At 41.1% G+C, this 20299-nt stretch overlaps 2 protein-coding genes across 4 annotated transcripts in view; both read right to left on the reverse strand.

Moving 5' to 3' along the window:
* LOC102290759 (PDZ domain-containing RING finger protein 4) overlaps window positions 1–14602 on the reverse strand; it is a 111134-nt gene extending 96532 nt beyond the window's left edge. Inside the window, exons 1-2 of the mRNA XM_005939750.2 lie at window positions 12559–14602; window positions 12344–12427 (exon numbers count right to left, since the gene is read on the reverse strand). Coding sequence (XP_005939812.1) covers window positions 12344–12427; window positions 12559–12960 — 486 coding nt within the window. The 5' untranslated portion in view covers window positions 12961–14602. The remainder of the gene's footprint in view (window positions 1–12343; window positions 12428–12558) is intronic.
* Window positions 14603–14717: 115 nt separating this feature from the next.
* Window positions 14718–20299, reverse strand: part of LOC102290462 (contactin-1a) — a 64222-nt gene continuing 58640 nt past the window's right edge. For all 3 annotated transcript variants that reach the window (XM_005939749.3, XM_042227623.1, XM_042227622.1), the window contains exons 20-24: window positions 19429–19532; window positions 18921–19107; window positions 18652–18764; window positions 18385–18541; window positions 14718–16898 (exon numbers count right to left, since the gene is read on the reverse strand). In XM_005939749.3, the coding sequence (XP_005939811.1) occupies window positions 16822–16898; window positions 18385–18541; window positions 18652–18764; window positions 18921–19107; window positions 19429–19532 (638 nt within the window). In that variant the 3' untranslated portion in view covers window positions 14718–16821. The remainder of the gene's footprint in view (window positions 16899–18384; window positions 18542–18651; window positions 18765–18920; window positions 19108–19428; window positions 19533–20299) is intronic.

Raw genomic sequence — 20299 nt, forward strand, 5'->3', positions numbered from 1 at the left:
GCCCTCATTTTGGGCTCAAATGCTGCCACTGACAAGAGGTAAGATTAAAGGAAATGCAAGATAATGACTTGGCTCACTTTTGAGACTTAATGTGCGGGGGTCGTGGTGCGGTCTGCATTTGAGGATATCCTCTTATCACCTCATCATACTTGAACATCAAACAAGGAAGGCAAAAACAGGAGACAAAGATAATTCTGCCATGCCTCATTGGGCTGAGAGATGCATTGCAATTTTCTCCACACGAGGAGATTACGTTTAATGGTTTCTCATCTGTTGATGAGAACATCGTGCTTCCATGCACAGCAGGTCAGCCCCGAGTGTAAGAATTATTACAACACACCAGGAGATGTGAGGGTGCTTTGCTGTGGGTTGTAGGAGCCTTGCATTGTGACAGAAACGTACTGGGAGGATAAACTACAAGCTTGCCTGGTTAAAGACAACTAAAGAGGTTACTTACACTTCGCTCGCTGCTTTAATCCAATGAATTGAGCAAAAACCCTCCCCCAGCCCTTATGGCTGGATGGAAATGTATGAGAATAGACCCAGATTGGCCCAGATCGCAGCCATCCATCAGCACAGTGACAGCAGCAGGTCTCCCTGCTTCCTGCTCCCTGACTCTAAGGATGTGAAGTAAGATGGTCAGAGTTGGGCTCAGATAACTCCAACCACCCTGGCCTCAGCCTTACATACATCAATCAGGAGACAATACAGTGTCTGACCATTAGACACCCTCACTGTACGTAGCAACAAATGGAAAGTACATCAACCAGCCAAACCCAGCGGGCCCTTAAGACAGCACTGCATCCCATAGTCATCCTCACAAAGTAAACATAGTCATAAAATCCCCATAGAAGAGCCAATTATGGCAGGAACCTGACATCTCCTTGTCGTAAAAGCTACAGGAGGCCGTAACTATCGGACAGAACGTAAAATATAGCCAGTTGTTATTGCCGCCCATTTGTGGCGATTAAAAGCTACCCTGGAGACCTGTGGTACCGTGTAAGGAGGGCATTCTGAATGCCTTGCCTCACCGTATGGCACAGCTCCGGGAGGCCTCTGGAGGGAGCTCCCTGTGCCAGGCAATCCTCTCTGTGAATGCCTGATTTATCACCAGCCGTCCACAGCTAATGTACCCGGCTTTGTGGCACTCATGGTTGGCCCACATTTGATAGAAGCCTGCTTTATTATTATCTGTATTGGCATCGAAGAGTGAGCAGCTTGTATTATTCATAAGATCACCCGCATTTCCTCATTGAAACATGAGATACATTATGCAGAGTGCAAATGCAGCTTTGATTTATGGCCTTTGGTTGTGTACAAACATACACATTGATAAGATGGAAAGACCTTTGAAATAATGTAGCTATGTAAAGCACACAAAAAAAGAGGCTGAAAATGGAATAAAAATTCCAAGACCACAGTACCAAAATGATGAATCACACTGCCTGCGCCGCAGCAAAGAACAGCAAGTTGCCCGTCCAAAGGCAGCTGAGTCAAGACAAAGAGAATACCAAATTACACAATCGCTCAGTACGCTACTGGATGAGGATGAGAAACAAACGCTTATTAAATTCTCTTACAATGAACAAAAACATTGTCTCACCATTCGTTGTCAGCATGTGGAACCCAGAGCCAATTAAACAGGCTTAAAAACAATAAGGACTAAAGCTGCTGTCTGCAACAGGGGGCCAACTATTCACTTTGATTAGCCACAGATTGCTAGCTGACATCGATTTTAGCCTCCCTCTGTTGGGAAGAGGAAATTTCTGTCATTTGTATAGATGGAGATTTTGTCTACTTCCAAGGCATTATCTCAAAGGAAACAATCAGGCGTGTGAACAAAAATAGATACGATCAATATTTCTTGGTTTTCATCTTTTCTTTTGTTTCTTTTCTCTTCTCACGCACACACGCGCCTTCTTTGTTGTTCTGCATTTACCCTCCGTCTACACACATATGCAGCCAAAACACACTCACATTCACAGCTAAACACCTCAAATTACCCTCATCAGTAATCTGTGACTGTTCAGGGCTCTGATAGTCCAAGGCTATTGATTTTACAATGCAGCAGTATTCAACAGTCATTTGCAGTGATGAGGGAAGACAATCGTAGCCAAATCATCCCCGGCATTCATTAGGAGGCTAGTGGGAGGAAACTAACTAGTGAGACTCTATTGAAACTTAATCAACAACTGGTTCAAGCTAATGGGGAGAACAACAAGCGAGTCTGTCCTCGGGTCCCTCCGGCGTGTCACTGTAGGCAGTAAAAGTTGTTAAACAAGTCAAAATCTAAACCTCAAAAGTGTTTCGTTCAGCTGTCTATACCACATGTTTATGCAGAGATCCTATTCCACTTCTGTGTCTACACCCACCCTGTGAGATATGTAACACAAAAGGCAAGGTAGCGTGCAGTTACGTGAGGGGCCATATGATCCACTTGATACGAATGCACAGAAGAGAAGCAGTGTCCACAGCTTAGATGAGTCATACCGGGAGAAAGATTAGAATTGAGAGAGAGAGAGAGAAAGAGAGCACAGCAGCACCAAATCCTTTCAAGTACTGGAGAGATGGAGATCTTCTGCATAGCACGTATGCACAGACACAGTTCAAGATTAAAAACAGTACATTTCTTAAACATGTCTAAAGTGTATGCATAATTTAGAAGAATTTCAGAGTATTATTTATAATGACTTTTGACTGTTGCTGATGACAGCACTTGGCGAGGAAGAGCTGTGCGAATCAGACACACACAGCTGTCACATGTGCAGCCAAACATCAATCTTAATGAGATTAAAAACTGCAAATCGGGAGCACTACCAACATCTGTGCGGGTTTGCCAATAACCATGAGACACAGCGTACACGTGTGTGCTTCCTGCCATCTGCTGGTTAGATCATGCTGTTACGCTTCCTACACTGCATTCAGCTGTCGACTTGTCCAACACGGTGCATGCTTTTGCTTATGCTTAATCTGCCAATCATGGGCCCCTGATAATGAGAAACGCATGACGTACACAAACAATGTGTTCTCAATGCGGACAACCGGCGGCGAAGCCAACTCCAATCTGGAGCCCCGAGATACTATCAGATGTAGTGAGTGATAAGCGTGCCTCTTTGTTAGCACAACCAGATGGAGGTCTGGTACCAACACCAGTGCTGTGACCTCAACATGCTGACTCAACACCACCAGTTTTGTACTGTGGTCGAATATATCTGGCTCACTATCGGCAGCAGTTACACAAACACACACGCACATGCAGATTGGTATCAGCCTCCTTCCTTACACGGTGGAGATCAATTAGCAGGAAATGAAGCAAAGAAACACTGACGTATGTGGGCTGCTCTGTGAGCACACCCTGCAAATTTTAAATCGTACACACATGTCAAACTCCCACACTCTCATTTGTTCTTACGTATAAACACTTGTGATATTTGCTGTAATATCCCTTTTGATATAAATGCTAACATTTTGCCAAACAATATAAATATGAACATAAGAAGTCATCTTATGGAATGCGGCCCCACTTGATCAACTGTACAAAAGTCTTAAATTAGGATCTAAAATGAAATCTTCCACAAGTGGAACTCAATGAGCCCACATGATGATCTATAATAACTATAACTGCACCGATGATGTGGTCATTGGCTATGAAATGACTACATAACGCTTATGATTTCAATTATCTGTTTGTTAAAAAAGAACACTGAAAAAGATCTGCTTGAAAGAATCACTCTGCTTTCTAGATGGTGAAACTATCAGGATTAAAACTCCTGCTTTATCTGCGGGACAACAGCAATCATAATGAATATTTATAGTCAATTTCTCTCCAAGTCCATTTAGCTAATTAAAAACCTCCCTCTGTTTCAGCAGCAACATGAAGGCAATGATTGGAATAGAATTAGACTGCTCTATCTAGCTGCAAAAAGTAGCACGCTAAGCCTGTCACTAACTAGTTCCTAAGAGGTCGCGCTACAGCGAGCAAACACCAATTTCTGGCTATTATTGAAAGAAGCTACTCACTCACTGTAATCAGAAAAGACTTTAGACTGGTGTTCTCTGCAAACCTTCTCTATTGTAACTGTTTAAAGTCTTATTTTCTGTAAAAATGTGATAAACCAAGTTCTTAAGCTGGAAAAGATCGAACAAATCCATCTTTTTACGGGGTAAGATTTCTGGAAGAGTAGCATTGGGTTTTTTGCGAGGTACACAATAATGAGCTGTGATTGTTAATTTGGCTGCTCAGAGGTCAAACAAAAGCTATTTAAGTAAAACGTCTTTATGGTCACAAACAGACAATAGGAGCATTTAAAGGAGTGGTTCTGTTTTGCCGTCTTGCTGAACATGAGATTGGGACTCAGCTAGCCGTCCAATTATTTTGGTTAAAAAAAACGTTTTTTAAAAGGTAGAGCTACAATGATAGAACGCTCCACCAGACAGCAGGTGCTTTTAGTTTTAATGACTTAAATAATGAGTCTGTTTTATAGCAGTACAGCAGGAAAGATCATGTTTGTTTTCATTTTCCTTGAACCCATTTTTTTATATTTTAAGAGCTTTTGATGTTCTTGTTTGTTATAATGCCAGGAATAATGAGATTCACAATGATAGTGATGTTATCTGCTTTTTATACAGTAACATCATTTTCAGGAAGGGCATCAATTATATTAGCCGACCTGATGTAAGGGTAAAAGTGAAAAAAATGATGTGGCAGGCTAGTCCAGTTTGCCAAGTTTCCATTGCAGCAACTGATGGATTGAGATATAACGTCCTACAGCTGTTCTACTGGATACAGATCAATGGTATCAGTTCCTCTATCCTCCAGGAACTGCCTGCACACTCTAATCATATCAGGCTGATATTGTTGTACACCAGAAGGAACCCAGGACTCACTGCACCAGCATAGGGTCTGACAATGGGTCCAAGGATTTCATCTACATGCCTAATGGCGGATATGGTGCCACTGGCTAGGCTGTAGAGGTCTGTGTGTCCTTCCATTGATATGCCTCCACAGACCATCGCTGACCCACCACCAAACCAGTCATGCTGAACGATGTAACAGGACTGCTCTGGCAGTGTTCGTCCTGTTCCTCCATGCAAAAAGGAGCAGATACAAATCCTGGTAAAGGGTTAAGACCCTCTTAGAGTAACTGCCTGTCTCCTGGAATTTCCTCCATGCTCTTGAGACTGTGCTGGGAGACACAGCAAACCTTAGCAATGGCATATATTGATTTGTCATCCTGGAGGAGTTGAAGTACCTCTGCAACCTCTGCAGGATCCAGGCATTGGGAGTAGTGACACTGACCCTAGCTAATTGCAAAACTAGTGAAAAAACATCCAGAAAAGATGAGGGGGGAAAAATTGTAACTATATAACCATTCTTGTTTTGGGGGGTAGTCTCATTGTTGCCGTTCTAGTGCACCTGTAGTTAATTTCATTTACACCAAAGCAGCAGACGTTTCACTGACTTGATGCTGTACTCTTTTTCCTATTACAAAAGACTGATGATGATAAACAATCACAATTTCTTTGAGATCTGTCTGTCTGTGCCCGTGTGTGTTAGTTTGTGTGTCATCTGCGTTGTTGAGCTTATGCGTATGAGTGTGCATATCTAAAAGAAAAAAAAATCTAATATGTTGATGTGTGTGCAGCTTTAAAACAAAACGTTTCACTGTTTTTGTATCCGACACAGGCGAGTGTTGGCCTTCAAAATGGAATGAAAGCCGGGACTCCAAAGGGTAGTTTTGTTTTGATCCCTCATCTTGGCAGGCGCACAGTGCCATGCCAGTGTTTGCTAATACCCCGAACGCACCTGGCATATTACACAAGCTTATATCCCATTCCTCAACACCTTCCTAATGTACTGCACTGGTCTTCCCTTGTACTGTTGGTTCTCTGACTATGAAGCCTCTGCCCAGATGTAATTAAGCCTTAATCCTCCTGCTGACAAAAGCAGAGGCAGTCTTAATTCAGTTTGCGCATCAATGTGCAGCACAAAGTCTGCAGGAGGCTTTGAGAATATGATGCATGTCCAGTGAAAGGCCAGAGGTGATGCTGTGATCTTGTCTTATAAAAGCCATAATGCACGGTCGAGGACAATCCACAGAGGCCTTTCAAACACTGGGTTCATCTGTAATGAATTCAGCAGTGGTAGGCTCCAATTTTGCCCCCAGGTCTAACCACAACATTACCTCATTACACTCTCCTTACAACCTTTGCAGAGAACCATGATGCAAGAGTGACCACTGCAGCGAGTATGTGTATGTACACACACACAGCTGTTTGTGCACACAAAAGCACGATGCTGACTCAAAGCTTTCAGTGTAGTCTCCCTATAACAGCTGCAGTTACATGTGGTTAAGCCACATGTTTATCAAGTCTCCAGGAAATCAGTGGTTCTGTGTGAGTTCAAAAGGCATCAGGTAACTGACTAACCAAACCCCCCAGTGATGTTAAAGATGGGAACAGAGGGGGCGACCGAATTAGGATTTGACCACAGATGCTCAGTGGTTGAATCAGCTTCACGTCGAGCAATTTTCTCGACTGCTTGGTTGCACGAGAGCTGTTGTGTACAAAGAGTTTCGTGGCATCAATGGCAAGTGAAGTAGGAGGCACAGATATGTAGATCTGAGTGTGTCAAAACCAGGATGTGTATTTGTACTGCACGTGTTTGTTTGCACATGTAATGACTGTAAGTAAGCACTGGTGCATGAAAGTCATTTTTCAAACACCCCAGTGGGAAGCGACCTGGAAATTTCATCAGTTTCTTTTCAGCTTCCTAGTTTACAGTCTCTTTGACACAAGGCTCTTTTCCAGATGTTGGCTGCTGCATCCTGAACTTATACAGCCTACGGTTTACAGTCATTAAAGTGTGAGCAAAGCCAAGTGCTCTCCCTTCAGGATGAATGAAATGATCAATCACTCCAGTCAGTGTGTGCTTCCTGTGGTACAGCTGAGAGCAAAGCTACAGTACAGGAAAGAGCTGCCATATGAAATCTGCACACCTGATAGGCAAAAATAAAATAAAAAAAACATGTTTTTCATTCCTGATTACTTTGGGGGCTTTAATTTATTCTTTTAATTTTCTAAACAGCCGCTAATATTGAAATATTTTACTAAAATAAATAGCCTTTCTCAGATATTTTACTAAGATGTTAAAAAGCATCCTTCTTCATCCTCACTGTTGTTTTGCTGATTTGCCTACCACAATCTGACAGCTGAGGTCAAGTATAAATAAAATGCCAACAGAAAACTGACCATCATAACTTTCATCAAGGCTTCATAATCAAAAAGGACATTAAGGTGTAAAAATAAAACAGCTGTACCCACAGACCAGGCTCTCCAACATCTCACCGACATTTAAAAAGGGCCCCTTTCAGCAGGTAGGCACAAGCGACCCATAGTGCCCTTCTTAGCAGCGTGGTGGTCTTTAGCAGAAGGTTTTCTTTTTCACACCTCCTGCTTAAAACAACAGACCCAGACAGCTAAAATAAACTATGCACACAAGCACACACAAAATGTTTTACACTCACAGTTTTTGGTTGGGTCTACATATACACCCTTGGAATCTGGAATATTCTAATCTCAATATCTGCCTCACAGCTTTGGAAAAACATCTCAGTTGCCAAACCAACACCTAAGAAAACACAGCAAATTCCATCAATTAACAGAATTTCATATAAATATGCAGAGAAGTCAGACATTAAGCAAGAACTAAGCGCTTATCTATGTCAAATATCTACAAGCAGAAAATTTGAAATTAATCCAAAACAATATTTTGTTTAGCACAAAAGTTGGTGTGTGTCTGTCAAATTGGACAGGAAATAGGAAATGGTGAACAGGGCGGTCCCTCTTTCTCACAGCAGAAGAACAAACACTTTAAGTGGTATAAATTCTGGGTACATGGCATACCAAACAGAGCAGAACAGGTACGGGGAAAGAAAAAAAACTCAAGAGGGCTGAAGCATACAAAACATGGCGTCCTACATTTCCACTACTTCTATGCAGTACTTGAAAAGATTGATTGACTCAATATCTGTATCAGCCAAGCCCAAGTTTTCTAAATCTGCCACCTTTAAGTGAAGAAGTTATAAACCAATAAGTAAGCTATTTTCTCTGAATAAAGGCATTTTCCACCAGTTTTTCCTGTTTGGCCAAAGTCTTTTGGAATTGGAGCACAAGGAGATTATAAAACTGTCTAGACATGCAGTAAAAACATGGGTAAAACTGTTGGCCCAACCAATGTCACCATCAGACGTCTGCCATTGCGACATACAAAAATGTGTTTTTTCTATATTTCTCAGGTAGCTTTTCGTTCAACCCAGCCAGCAGTTTTACTTCCAAGGAAAAAAGACATTCACTCATTTAGCACCTTATTTGGGAATGCAAAATAGACACAAAAAAATCAAAGTTAAACTGACATGAAAGTAGATTTTTCTCTTATTGTGAAGCAATCTTATCATCTTTTGTTATGCAAGCAAACAGACTGAACTGCTTTCGTCTCCCTGCTGTCACGCAAGACGGGATTTTGATGACACTGATACTTAAGTTGTGTACTCTCCATTCTTTTGCTCTTTTTGCCCTTTTCTCTTAGTATAAACAAAAAGGAGAATTAGCCGGATCTCTTGAGGCCACTGCACTCCCACTCTTAACCAGTTTAAAAGGACTTCAAGAAAAAGAAAAAAAGCCTTCCCTGAAATGTCACGGGCACAGTATTGGTCAAAAGTGTAGATCTGAGGGTCCTGGTTTGAGACAGGAGGCATGGTGGGACTGTTTTACTGTACCTCAGCTGTGGTTTCATTTGTATGTTTATCTGGCTTTACACAAGCATGGGGCAAATTTCATGGGGAAATGAATGTTGCTGTGTTTTTGTAATGCTGACTAATCCTGCTGCCGTTTCAGTGTCGTGCCTTACTTCCATTATCCCTTTTCAACATAGCAAAACTGTCAACCTGACTCAAAGTCACCGACTGGATTCAGTGTTAGGCCAGTGAGCACACAATCAGTTGGAATAGATCAGTTCATCTCAGAGTTGCATGGAAAAATGCAACCGCCATCCAGTGCCACCTCACAAATGTTTTTTCTCTCCTCTTTCTTCCTTTGTTTCTTTCAAATACAATACTGAACAAATCGGCAAGCTCTTGTCTGCAGGAATGATCAGGATCACTGACCAAGAAAAACTGGCATCTGAGTATTTTACATTACAAAAGTCTCCCTCATTAAGCTGCAATCTAGGCTTCGCTTTCCACATTATAATGAAGTGAAAGCAGGATTTAATCTTGCATTAGTTATCACCAGTTACATGTACTTGAGGTTTAGATAAGAACAGAGAAAGTTTCCAATTACAACGCCATCTGAAAATCTGAATCAACTTACTACTCAAAATACTAACTTTTAATTTAAGTGAAACAATTGAGAAATAACAAACTTAACAAGAAAGTGACATGCCATCCTTATTCCATAGGGTTTAAAAAGATGTCACTGATGTTGGACAAGAAGGCCTGGCTCGCAGTCTTCGCTCTAATTCATCCCAAAGGTTTTTTTATCGTGTTGAGGTTAGGACTCTGTGCAGGCCTGTCAAGTTCTTCCACACCAATATTGCTCATCCATGTCTTTATGCACCTTTCTTTGAGCACTGGTGTGCAGTCATGTTGGAACAGGAAGGGGCCAACCCCAAACTGTCACCACAAAGTTGGGAGCATGAAATGTCCAAAAAATGTCTTGGTGCTAAAGCATTAAGAGTTCCTTTCACTAAATTGCAGAGCTCAACTCAACTCAAACTCCACACCATAATCCTCCCTCCACCAAACTTTACACTTAACCCAGTGCAGTCAGACGAGTAGCGTTACCCTGGCAACTACCAAACCAGACTTGGTCAGTTAGACAAGTGTGATTCGTCACTACAGAGAACAGGTCTCCACTGCTATAGAGTCCAGTGGCGGCATGCTTTACACCACATCCAGCCTTTTGCATTGTACTCGGTGATGTAAGGCTGTGATGGAGCTGCTTGGCCAGGGAAACCCATTCCATGAAGCTCTCTATGCTCTCTTCTTGAGCTAATCTGAAGGCCACATGAAGTTCTGAGTTATGTACCAATTTACTCTGCAGAAAGTTGGTGACCTCTGTGCAAGATGCACCTCAGCATCCACTATCACTTTATTCGTTCCACTTTTGACATAATACAAATAAATATACTGTAATACCAGTAACAGTTGACTATGGAATACGTTATACACCTATGGCTATGGAAGTGATTGGACCATCTGGATTCAATGATTTAGACTGGTGAGCACGTTTGGCAATATTATACTATCGCCAAAATAAGAAAAGCATTCTTTATATCTCAATAAGCTTTTTGGAGCATTGTCAGACCATGCTTAGATAACATGGGTCATACAGACTTGTGGAGCCCATACCTGTTTATTTATCCTGTCAGTAAAGCAGTAAAATATTAAACAAAATGTAAGTTAGTGTTATAAATTTAAAAAAAAAAAAAATGGAAAAAAGACGCATCTTGATTAGTCTTAGTTTTGCAGGCCACGCTATATGTACCCATCAAGGATAAAAGATGTATTTCAAACATATTTCTTTTACCCAGACTCATAATGAGAAGGGCTTTGTTTTACCTCCTTTGTCTGAAATGAGAGAACCACTGCTTCAGTAACTTGCAACACATTTTCCATTTTAGCACTACATGTGTGCAATTCTAGGATGGAAAACGTGACAGGCATAACTAAAGGGGCTCAATAAAGTGTCATTAGGCCTGCTTTCCAACCACACAAAGAGGTCTTTGACGAGCCATAACTTCTGCTGGGATGTTTACTAGTCGCCCAGCTGCATTGTCCACACAGACAGAAGACCCATCGCTTTTCCAGCAAAGTGGATTTCCTCTAAAATTGAAAACCATGTTTTATGAACAGCAACCCAGCACTCCAAAGTATTGGAAAATCCATTTGGAAAGAAAAAGAAGCAAACAAATGGTGAAAAAAAAAAAAACTATTAAAAGACATATTAGAAAGGAGTATTTAAACAAAAACAAGAACGACAGAGCTTAAAATAGATCCTGTGTTGCTGCCAGGGGCTGGCAGAGGAGAGTTTTCCACATTAATCAAAAGTGAGTCTGTTGCACTCTGAGCATGCTGCAGGCAATTAGAGAGATACTTTACGTGACCATTACCACGATTAAACCCATCCACCTCCACCAGCAGCCCAAACACAACACAGTCCCTGGCCATAACACAAACTTTCAGGTTACCTTGTGAGCTTACCAAAAACAAGAGCTTAATGTTAGATTTGGAAGCAACGGGCTTAATAAACCTCTGTAGCACAAAGTCGCAGAAGCAGTTACAAAACGTGTCCACGCAGTTTAGCTCATCAATTATATACTGACACGGTTGTGAGCAATTACACAAAAATGACACCCAGGCTGGAGAAAACACATTACAAAAACAGGCATTTAACATTTAATCCAAACTGCTGACGACAGAAGTGAGAGTGGGCTTTTTACTTTTTCTAAAAAGCCATCAGTCGTTCTTCCAGAAAATTAACCAAACCTCATTTTAAGGGAAATGTCAAAACATTGAAATTCCAGCCTTTCCAGTCTTTTCCGCTGCAGACTGATCGACTTATTTGAGATCTGAAGAGATACTTGAAGATTGAACCTTGCGGCTTGGAAAATGGAAGTCAGTTTATTTAGGAGATAAACATTAATATATTAATGGCTTGTAAATGCATTAATAAGTGCACTTGCAACTCAATATAAATGTCATTCGGTGATTCTTTTGATAAGTTTCGACACTGGCCTACATTTGTTTTACTCTCTGTAGGTTAAAAGATACAGAGGATGCTATGATTGGCTGAAATGTGCATGAAAGTGATCAAGTCAATGCCTTTGTAAATAAACTTACACAAAATTAAAGTACACACTACACCACTACACAAACATGACAAATAAGCAGGAAGTGTGATGAGAGAATACCTGCTACTGTTTAAGCATTCTTCAGACGGACTGCTATCCCACAGTCAACATTTACTCACAGAATGAACTTGCTGTGGGGTTAAAGCTGAGCAGAAGCAGCAGGTGAAAGACAGCAGGAGGAAACACATCCTTTCTCAACAACACCAGAAGTGTCTCAGTGGATACTACCAGATATTTAACATTTAATAATTCAAAAAGCACGTGAACTGTTGCCTCTGGGCACGTTGGATAAGCACTATATGCTGTGAAGCTTTTTTTTTTTTTTTTTTTTTTAATGAATCAGCCACATTTACCGGCCATGTCAGCAAAAGTGCTTAAAGCCTGAATATGACATTGATTGAGAAGCTGTTATGGGCAGTGTGCTTCTCTTACCTGGTGTGCTTTGGTTTGACCCTGTGCCATTTCCTCATTATCTGATACCTTGCTCTCCATGTCAGCAGCTAGGCTGGAGTCACTCTGATTCAGTCAAATAAAACAACACAAACACACATTTAACAACAAAAAAAGTCCCACAGTGTTGTGTGTTTCTCAACTGATAAATGACATTTTTTTTTACACAAAATAGCCTTAGAGAAAGCACCTCTCACCTTGCAGTAACCAGCTAACTGTTCTGCAATACTGCGGATGTGCACCAAGTACTGGTTAAGCCTCCTTTGGTACTTGAGTGCGTCGAGTTGAGCCTGGTTCTGCAGAGTTGACACCTGGGCTAAAAGGCACTGCTCCCTCCTGTTCCACCTGAGCCTCGCTATCCGGGCTTCGTGTTCCAAAGTTACGCTTCTCTCCTCCAAAGCATCGGCGACAGTGCGGAGCGCCTCCACACAGCAGTGCTCCCCTTTACTTACGTCCAGACCGGACAGCAGGAGACCGCATCCTCTCTGACAAACACCTTCACCGCGATGTGGCTTTGTTTGCGACTCCATCCCGCCTGGGGTTAAAACTCGGCTCTCTGGATCCTTCTCCACACCAGCACTCGGGCAATCAGCGCACATAGTTTGCCTGGGCAACTTTTGTACGCGGAATAACGAGCTCGGACGAAGTTATTCCAATTTACAAGTCTGGACACATGAAGGCGTGCGCGCACTGAAAAGTTTGAGCGATCTGGGTTGCTCTCGCTGAGCTGATGGGCTGCGCCACTTTTTTCAGCACATGACAAATGTGAACAGCAAACTTCAACCTCCTGACTTCCTGCTGTTTCTGGACAGGGTCGATATCTCTGTAACTTTTTCTCTTCACAGTCGATATAATGAATTTAATACCAGTTATGTATGATGCGCAATAGTTATTTAATCTTATTTGATTATTTGATTTGTCAATTCGTTATCCTGTCATATATAAGTGAGCCTCATCATCATGTTGGTATTTTATTTTGCGTATTTTCTCTCAGTTTTGTGCAACTTCTCTTAATTGTAATGTGATTTCATGTGTTACTAACCTTTTCCAGCAGAGGTCGCTCAATATCCCGCATAGTCTGAAACAATTAACTCCCTCCAGCTTTTCAATTAGGCAGTCCAAATGATGATTGCAGTTATCAGTTTGCTCCTCCTCCACTATTAATTCTCTTTGCTTATTAGTACACTACAGTAGTTCTACAATAGTGAAAATAGTCTCAGGGGTGCGATGCACTGGCAATGCAGTTTATAGACAACTACATTAGTCCATGCAGCATGGCATGCAGCAGCCATCTCACACAGCATCACATTTCAGATCTCCCTGCAATGCATTCTGTTTCTAGTCAGCTGTTGCACCGCTTTAAAGTGTGTTTTGTGTTTTCCGAGTTGTGAATGAACTGGCGTAGATTTACAAAGGCAAAAGTGCAATCTGTCCAGGGACTGCACCTTTCTCCAAAAATGTACGTTTTATTTTTTTTCCCACCATCACTCGGTGCAAATGAAATAGTAGCACTTTGTTGTGTAAATCTGTTTTAAAAAAGTGCTGCTACATTTAAATGATTCCTGCTGTGATCTAGAAGAGCAGTAGGACTCCTCTAGAGCACAGCACCAGACTTTAACAATTGCTGTATGTGTGTTTTGTGGAAAGTGTTACACGGCCACCTGTCACAGAGGCCATATGCTTGGAGTGATAAGCCATTAAATCATGGCAGAAAAAAAGGTTATCTCTGTCTTTTGTTCTCTCTCTCTCTGATTTCACAGGGGTAAAAAACTGTTAAGAACCCTGGGTGAAACAGCAAGATGGCCAAAAGCCCAAAAAGAATTCGACCTAATCCAAGAAAAGAAGTGATAACAATTTACTTTTCATCTGCTCAATACCTGATAGGACACACAACTCCAACAGCTGTTTCTCCTTGAAAAAGTGGAACAGGCCTTATCTGTAATGGAGGCCAGAATGAAACACTATCTCTGATATATTTGGTACCAGCTTTTGTAAAGGAAAGCTTTTTTTTTTCTCTAGATAAAAGGGGGACACACACAGAAACTGACAAGAACATGCCTATACATGACAGATGATGCTTTTGATTCTCTTACTTTATAGAGCATGTTAGAGCTGAAAGTCTGCTATCCTCCTTGTGAAATGCCTGTCCTATAAATAAAGAGTTTGTATTTATCCGTGGTACTTTTACTTGAAAAACGACACTTTTTTTGATGCCATGTTATGGATCTGTAATAGTAAATCATTTCAAATAATCAACTGAAAAGCAGTACAAGTCATTTTTGGGGCATGTTGATGAGCATTCACTGAGCAGCTGCTGCAAGAATGACAAAGAAAAGAGCAGAACAGTATATGAATGTATAGTTAACTACACTTTTATTGTTCCTTGTCCAGCCAATGAGAGGTTTCAGTTTCATCCCTCATATATGCCATTCATGTCCAACGAAGCACTGAATTCCAGGAGGCAGCCAAACATGCTGCCACAGCCACCAATGATACTATCAAATCGCAGCCATTGCATGTACCAGACTGCGGGACCACTTCTGAACTCAAATGAGTGAGATTCCTTTAGTCAGTTTAAGATTTTCTCTCTCGCTTAGCAGCTAACGAACATATTAGTCTAGGATCTACTCCTTCTCTGACGTAAAGGGATGCCACTCAGGTATGGAATGTGTTTCACATGAAGCCGAGAGGCCGAGAAGTCGCTATGATGTGGAAGTGTTGCAAAGTAATGTACCACTTGCTCTCCAATCTCATGCATGTTATAATTTTGAGCTGCTGCTTCTTCCAAAAATGTCAAAGTTCAAGGCATTCATGCATTTGGCAACTCTTTTTTTTATGTTTTGTGGCATGAAGAAAAGTCAGGAAAAAGCACTTTGTGGTGGACATTGATATCGTCACAATGTAAGAAGCATGACCAACGTCAGTCACACAAGAGAGAAATCAGAGGAACTCAAAATGTACCGTTTGCTCCTCCAGTTGAGAGAAATAAACTCTGAAACTGTCCAACCAGAGCTGGGCGGAGACATACAAATATAATATTAAAAAACAAAAAAAATGACAATGTTTATATATCTCTGATCATATGTTAATAAAAAGACAAAAAATGTATTCAGAATAACATCGTGAGCTTTGGATGAGCTCTTACAGCTGACTCGGATGGCTTTGCTTACCTTCTGATTTTTAGAGAATGAAAACAGGTGCTAATGCAATGATCCTGTTAGAAAATATAAAGTAGCCACAGGTAATTCAGACATTGCACAATTATAGGAGGGCATGAGCGTCGCTACCATTCACTCTCACTGTTAATAGGGACTCGCACTCAAAGCCATAAATGAGAGATATTAAATGAAACTGATCACATTAAATAAAATGCCAACATTCGTTTACAAAGCACCAGGTGGTACCACTGAGGTCCTAATGATACAGTCAAAACAAAGTAGATTTAGTTTAGATCACGGGCGATGTCTTTCAGTCTCGGTTGAACATCAATCTAAATGTTTCTGCAAAGCCTTCATCACAGTCACACACTGTTCGCCGCAGTTTTACATTTTAAACTTCCTTTAGACGTTGTTGGAACTTCCTGCTGCTGTGGGTTGGTTCCAATGGATTCTGTATTTGGGTATAAATGTGCCAGAATCAGAACACTCTGAGCCATTTCAATCGTCTCTTCATCAACATGCGCACAGGTATTAGTAAAGCTTATGTTACGGTTTGGAGGTAAGCAGCAATTGCATGGTTAAACCAATCCACTTCTCTTTAAAAAACCTTGTTATACTAGACAGTAAAACAATATCAATTACTGATTACTTTTCATCATGGCATCATCTGCTCATTTCTCTACCTGCGTCTGAAAGGATGCAGGCGGTTGAGATTTGATTTGACTGTATCTCGTTAACAGAGGGTGTGCTTAATTTAAGAAAAAAAAAATTCCACCGAACAGCAAGCCATGAAACACATGAAGATATTTTTTTATAAACTCATACACTTACCCTTCACAGTTACTTGTTTACCTTATATTATGGAATGCACTGTAGGAAGAATTTTCCAGAACGTCACAGACCAAACATACAGCATCTTTATAATAAGAAAGAACAGCGTTGTGATTTAAAATGACCAAACAGCCAGCCTATCAAAAGTGCAGCGTTTGCACTTCCAGAACGTTTTAAAACAAGTTGCTGTGAAGGATAAGTGCAGTCATTTATATAAGGCATATTTTTAAAGTTGACAGAACTCCTTTGACTCTTCTCCAAAGAGGCCATTTTTGTGGATAAATAAGGAATGTCTTTGTCCTTTTTCCAATTTTTCCATTTCTGTGTCCGTTTCCACAAACGTATTCCAGAGGAAAGAGCCAGAACATGGCATCCCAGATTACAGGGCGGAACTGAAAGATTGTGGAAAGAGGCTCAAAGTCCTTGCAGGAGTCTCCTTCACAGGAAGTGAAGACAAAGATGGCGCTACATTCAGAGGTTCAGGCAGAGGAGAGCCACAAAGAGCAGGGAGAGTACGCTGAGAGACTGGGCGGCCGAGACACCCCCACCTGACAGAGAAGGAGAAATGTAGGTATACCTTCATCAATAGCTGGAACCTACAACAACAACAATGAGACTGCACATCACCCCTAACCGTGCCAAGACACTGAGTGTCACTGTTGTGTTTGCAAAATCAGTTTCAACCTGCTAGGTCAGGGGTGTCAAACTCAGATACACAGTGGGCCAAAATTCAAATCTGGAACAAAGTCGCGGGCTAACATTAATATTTATTGAAATATATTTATTGCTCCAGATATAAGAATGAATTTTTTCTTATGGACTCAAACACGTTTTGCTGAAAAACTGAATATGGAACAAGCAATACTAAACTATATATATGTTAGCTGTATAATACCAGTAGGCCAGCTCTAATAGTCATTTGGTATGGCTTCGGGGGCCAAATGTAATTAGGCTGCGGGCCAAATTTGGCCCGCGCGCCAGAGTTTGACACCTATGTGCTAGGTGATCAAACTGTTCATTGTCCATAAACTGTAAGTAATCTTAATGACACCTACCAGTATGCTTTTAATTATATTTTTATATATTTTGTCTTTGTCTTAGTATTTGCTTTCATAAGCCACTGCAACACTTTGGTAACTTGCAAACATAGAAGATGGAACAGGAACGTTATTATTATTGTTGTTATCAACATCTGGAAATACTGAAATACTGTACTCCCCACCAATCCTCAACCATCAAACTCAAGACCATGTTTGGAGTGTGAAGTGTGATATACCCCATCTGTGTGGATAATGCCTTAAATGCCCTTCTATTTGTCAGTGCCCTGCACTTAAAATCCCTCACGGCTGAAATTTCCCGGTCTGTGAAATCACGCTGTCAGGTGGGGTCTGGACTGAATGATAAGGGATAAGGAAAACCACAGGAGGGGTTTCCTCTTCTCATCAAGATCAATTACAGAAGCTTAAGCTCTTCTATGCAGTTGGCCTGCCCCGTCAGTCCATCAGCCAGAGAGAGGATCCAGTCAGCGGGCTATCAAGGCTTTAGTCACGGGCCATCTTAGCTTTCCAATCTAAAGTATGTAACCAGAAGTGACAGCTCTGCTCTGGCCCATGGGAACCCTCTAGCTGTGACAAATGATAACCTACTGCATACTCTGAACTTGTAATCCCACCAGAAACTGGCAGGTCAGGAATGAAGTGTGTGTCTTTCCCCACAGGAATATGGATTTTAAATGTCATCAAATTACTTAAGTCTTATTTTTTTCCTGTGAGTGAAACTAAACCTGGGTGGTGATGGAATAGAATTTTCATGGATGATTAGTTTCATGGAATAAGAGTAATTTAATCTTAAAAGATAACAATTCAAAAGGAATTTGAAGGAATGTTTATCTCTTCTAAATTTGTTCTTTCAGGTGTTTTAAGCCACATACGTTCTTCCATTTAAGCACAATCAGACACCATGTTGACAGAATTAAACACAAAAGCCAACTTAGGAAACTAGGGATCTTAAATCAACTCAAAATCACTTTATTACCTGTGATCTGGACTGTGGTCGTAGCCCCATCTCCTCCTTCTGTGTGTGCCCGGACCTCCACCACATAGTTCCCATTTGGAGGTAGGGGAAGATCAATGTTTCGCTTGTAGGTGTTGTACAGAGTGCCTGTGGTTTGGCCCTCTGGCCTGTATAGTACCTGCATATGCACATATGTTTAATGCATATTAATAAATAACGAAAAGGGTCTCAGCAGCTATTCTTTTTATTTAAGAGATGAAACAAGAATGATGAAAAGATGAAACTCACTCGGTACCCTTCTATTGAGGACTCATTAGCCATCGGTTCCACTTGTTCCCAGGCAATATTTATTGACTGGCCCTTCACTTTTTTAGCTATTATTTTGGGGGCTCGGTCTGGTGCTGGTGAAGTTAAAACAAAGCAATCATGAATATGTTTATTTTTAAATGGCTCAAATCTTGTGTGCAGAATGCACTGTTCTTACAGACACAACACTGAACTGTTTTCCAAGCACTTCTCTGTTAGTTAATGATAAACTACTGTAAAGAGCAACATACGGGGTTTCTTGGTTAGGACCCGGAAGTGGTGGCTGGGTGGCCCATATCCTGCAGAGTTGTAGCCTCGAACCTCAATAATGTACTCTGTGTAAGGTCTCAGGTTTTCTAGTTTAGTGTGGTTCTCCCTGCTAGACACGGCAATCGTCTCGGCCTGCCCTTCACTTTGACCAGATTCCCAGTACTTCACCTGGGAAACAAAGACGCATGGGTGAGACTGCAAGGATACCATCTTGGTTTCAAAGCGCTCTGTACAAGTGAAAACCTTATTAAATATAAGTATCAGTTTAACAGTTTTTGAGAAATGCTGGAGAAAAGCACGTCTTTATATTTAAAGCAATATGTTTGTATTGATGTGTGTTTTGATGGATTTAAATTGATTGTGGTTTTCCTTAGAGGTGCTTAAAGTAAGTTTGCATTGTGAGCAAAAAAAAGTCACAAATGGAGGTGTTTGAATCAGCTAAAGTGATGACTACTACTGTGATCAAGCCTCATAAACGTTTCTACTGACCTGGTATCCATCTAAATTATTATATGAGAGGGGCATCCAGGACACAGTGGCAGCTTTGGCAGAGAGAGCTCTGGCTTCAACAACTGCAGGAGCTTCAGATGGAGCTAAAAAGAAACCCAGAGAACAGATTTATATTCACTACAAGACCCATGTTTTAAGGATGTCAAAAAATTACATTCATTGTTTTCTTTTTTTAATCAAACACAAAGCAATCCAAAATTTTTAAATATTTAGTTTAACATACACAGACTTACTATACTAAACATTGGCTTATATTTCTTCATACGTATCTATTGGCTTCTTTTGCTTTTTGTTCTCTCAGAGGCATTTCTCTTGATCCGCCATCAGACACTATTCCATGACTTATGGAACATTTAAACCCTGTGTGTAGTCTTTTCTTGCCAGGAAACTGTCCTAAAATGCTAAACTGCCATGCTGTCGCCACGTTGTAAACAGAGGCAAACTCTGAGGAAGATGGTTTGTATGCATGCGCAACCAGCCTGCACGCAACTATGGTCACAGATTTGCCCGGCGACGGCTCACTTTGAAGGCATAACCGTAAAAATCATACACCCCCACCAGGCAACCGTTTCCTGATTGTGTTACCATGGCAGCAGGAGCATCTCTGTCACCCATCATGCTTGAGTTTCTAGTGGTTATCTCAACTGCTTGTCAGTGGAAGCTAATAACTTGCTAAATGCTTTGCATCTTTGGGTGAGTTATCAGCTTTCTGGTTCATGCTACGTAGATCATAATAATCCCCCAACAACCCGAGAAGAGAAGGGGGGACGATGGGTTCACTTTCAAGGGGTATTAATATTTCTCATTATTATACATGAGAGCTAATATTAAAAGGATCCTACTTCACAGT

This window comes from Haplochromis burtoni, unplaced genomic scaffold (genome assembly GCF_018398535.1).
Source record: "Haplochromis burtoni strain Fernald_Lab_line unplaced genomic scaffold, NCSU_Asbu1 Contig_272, whole genome shotgun sequence".
NCBI classification, from domain to species: Eukaryota; Metazoa; Chordata; class Actinopteri; order Cichliformes; family Cichlidae; genus Haplochromis; species Haplochromis burtoni.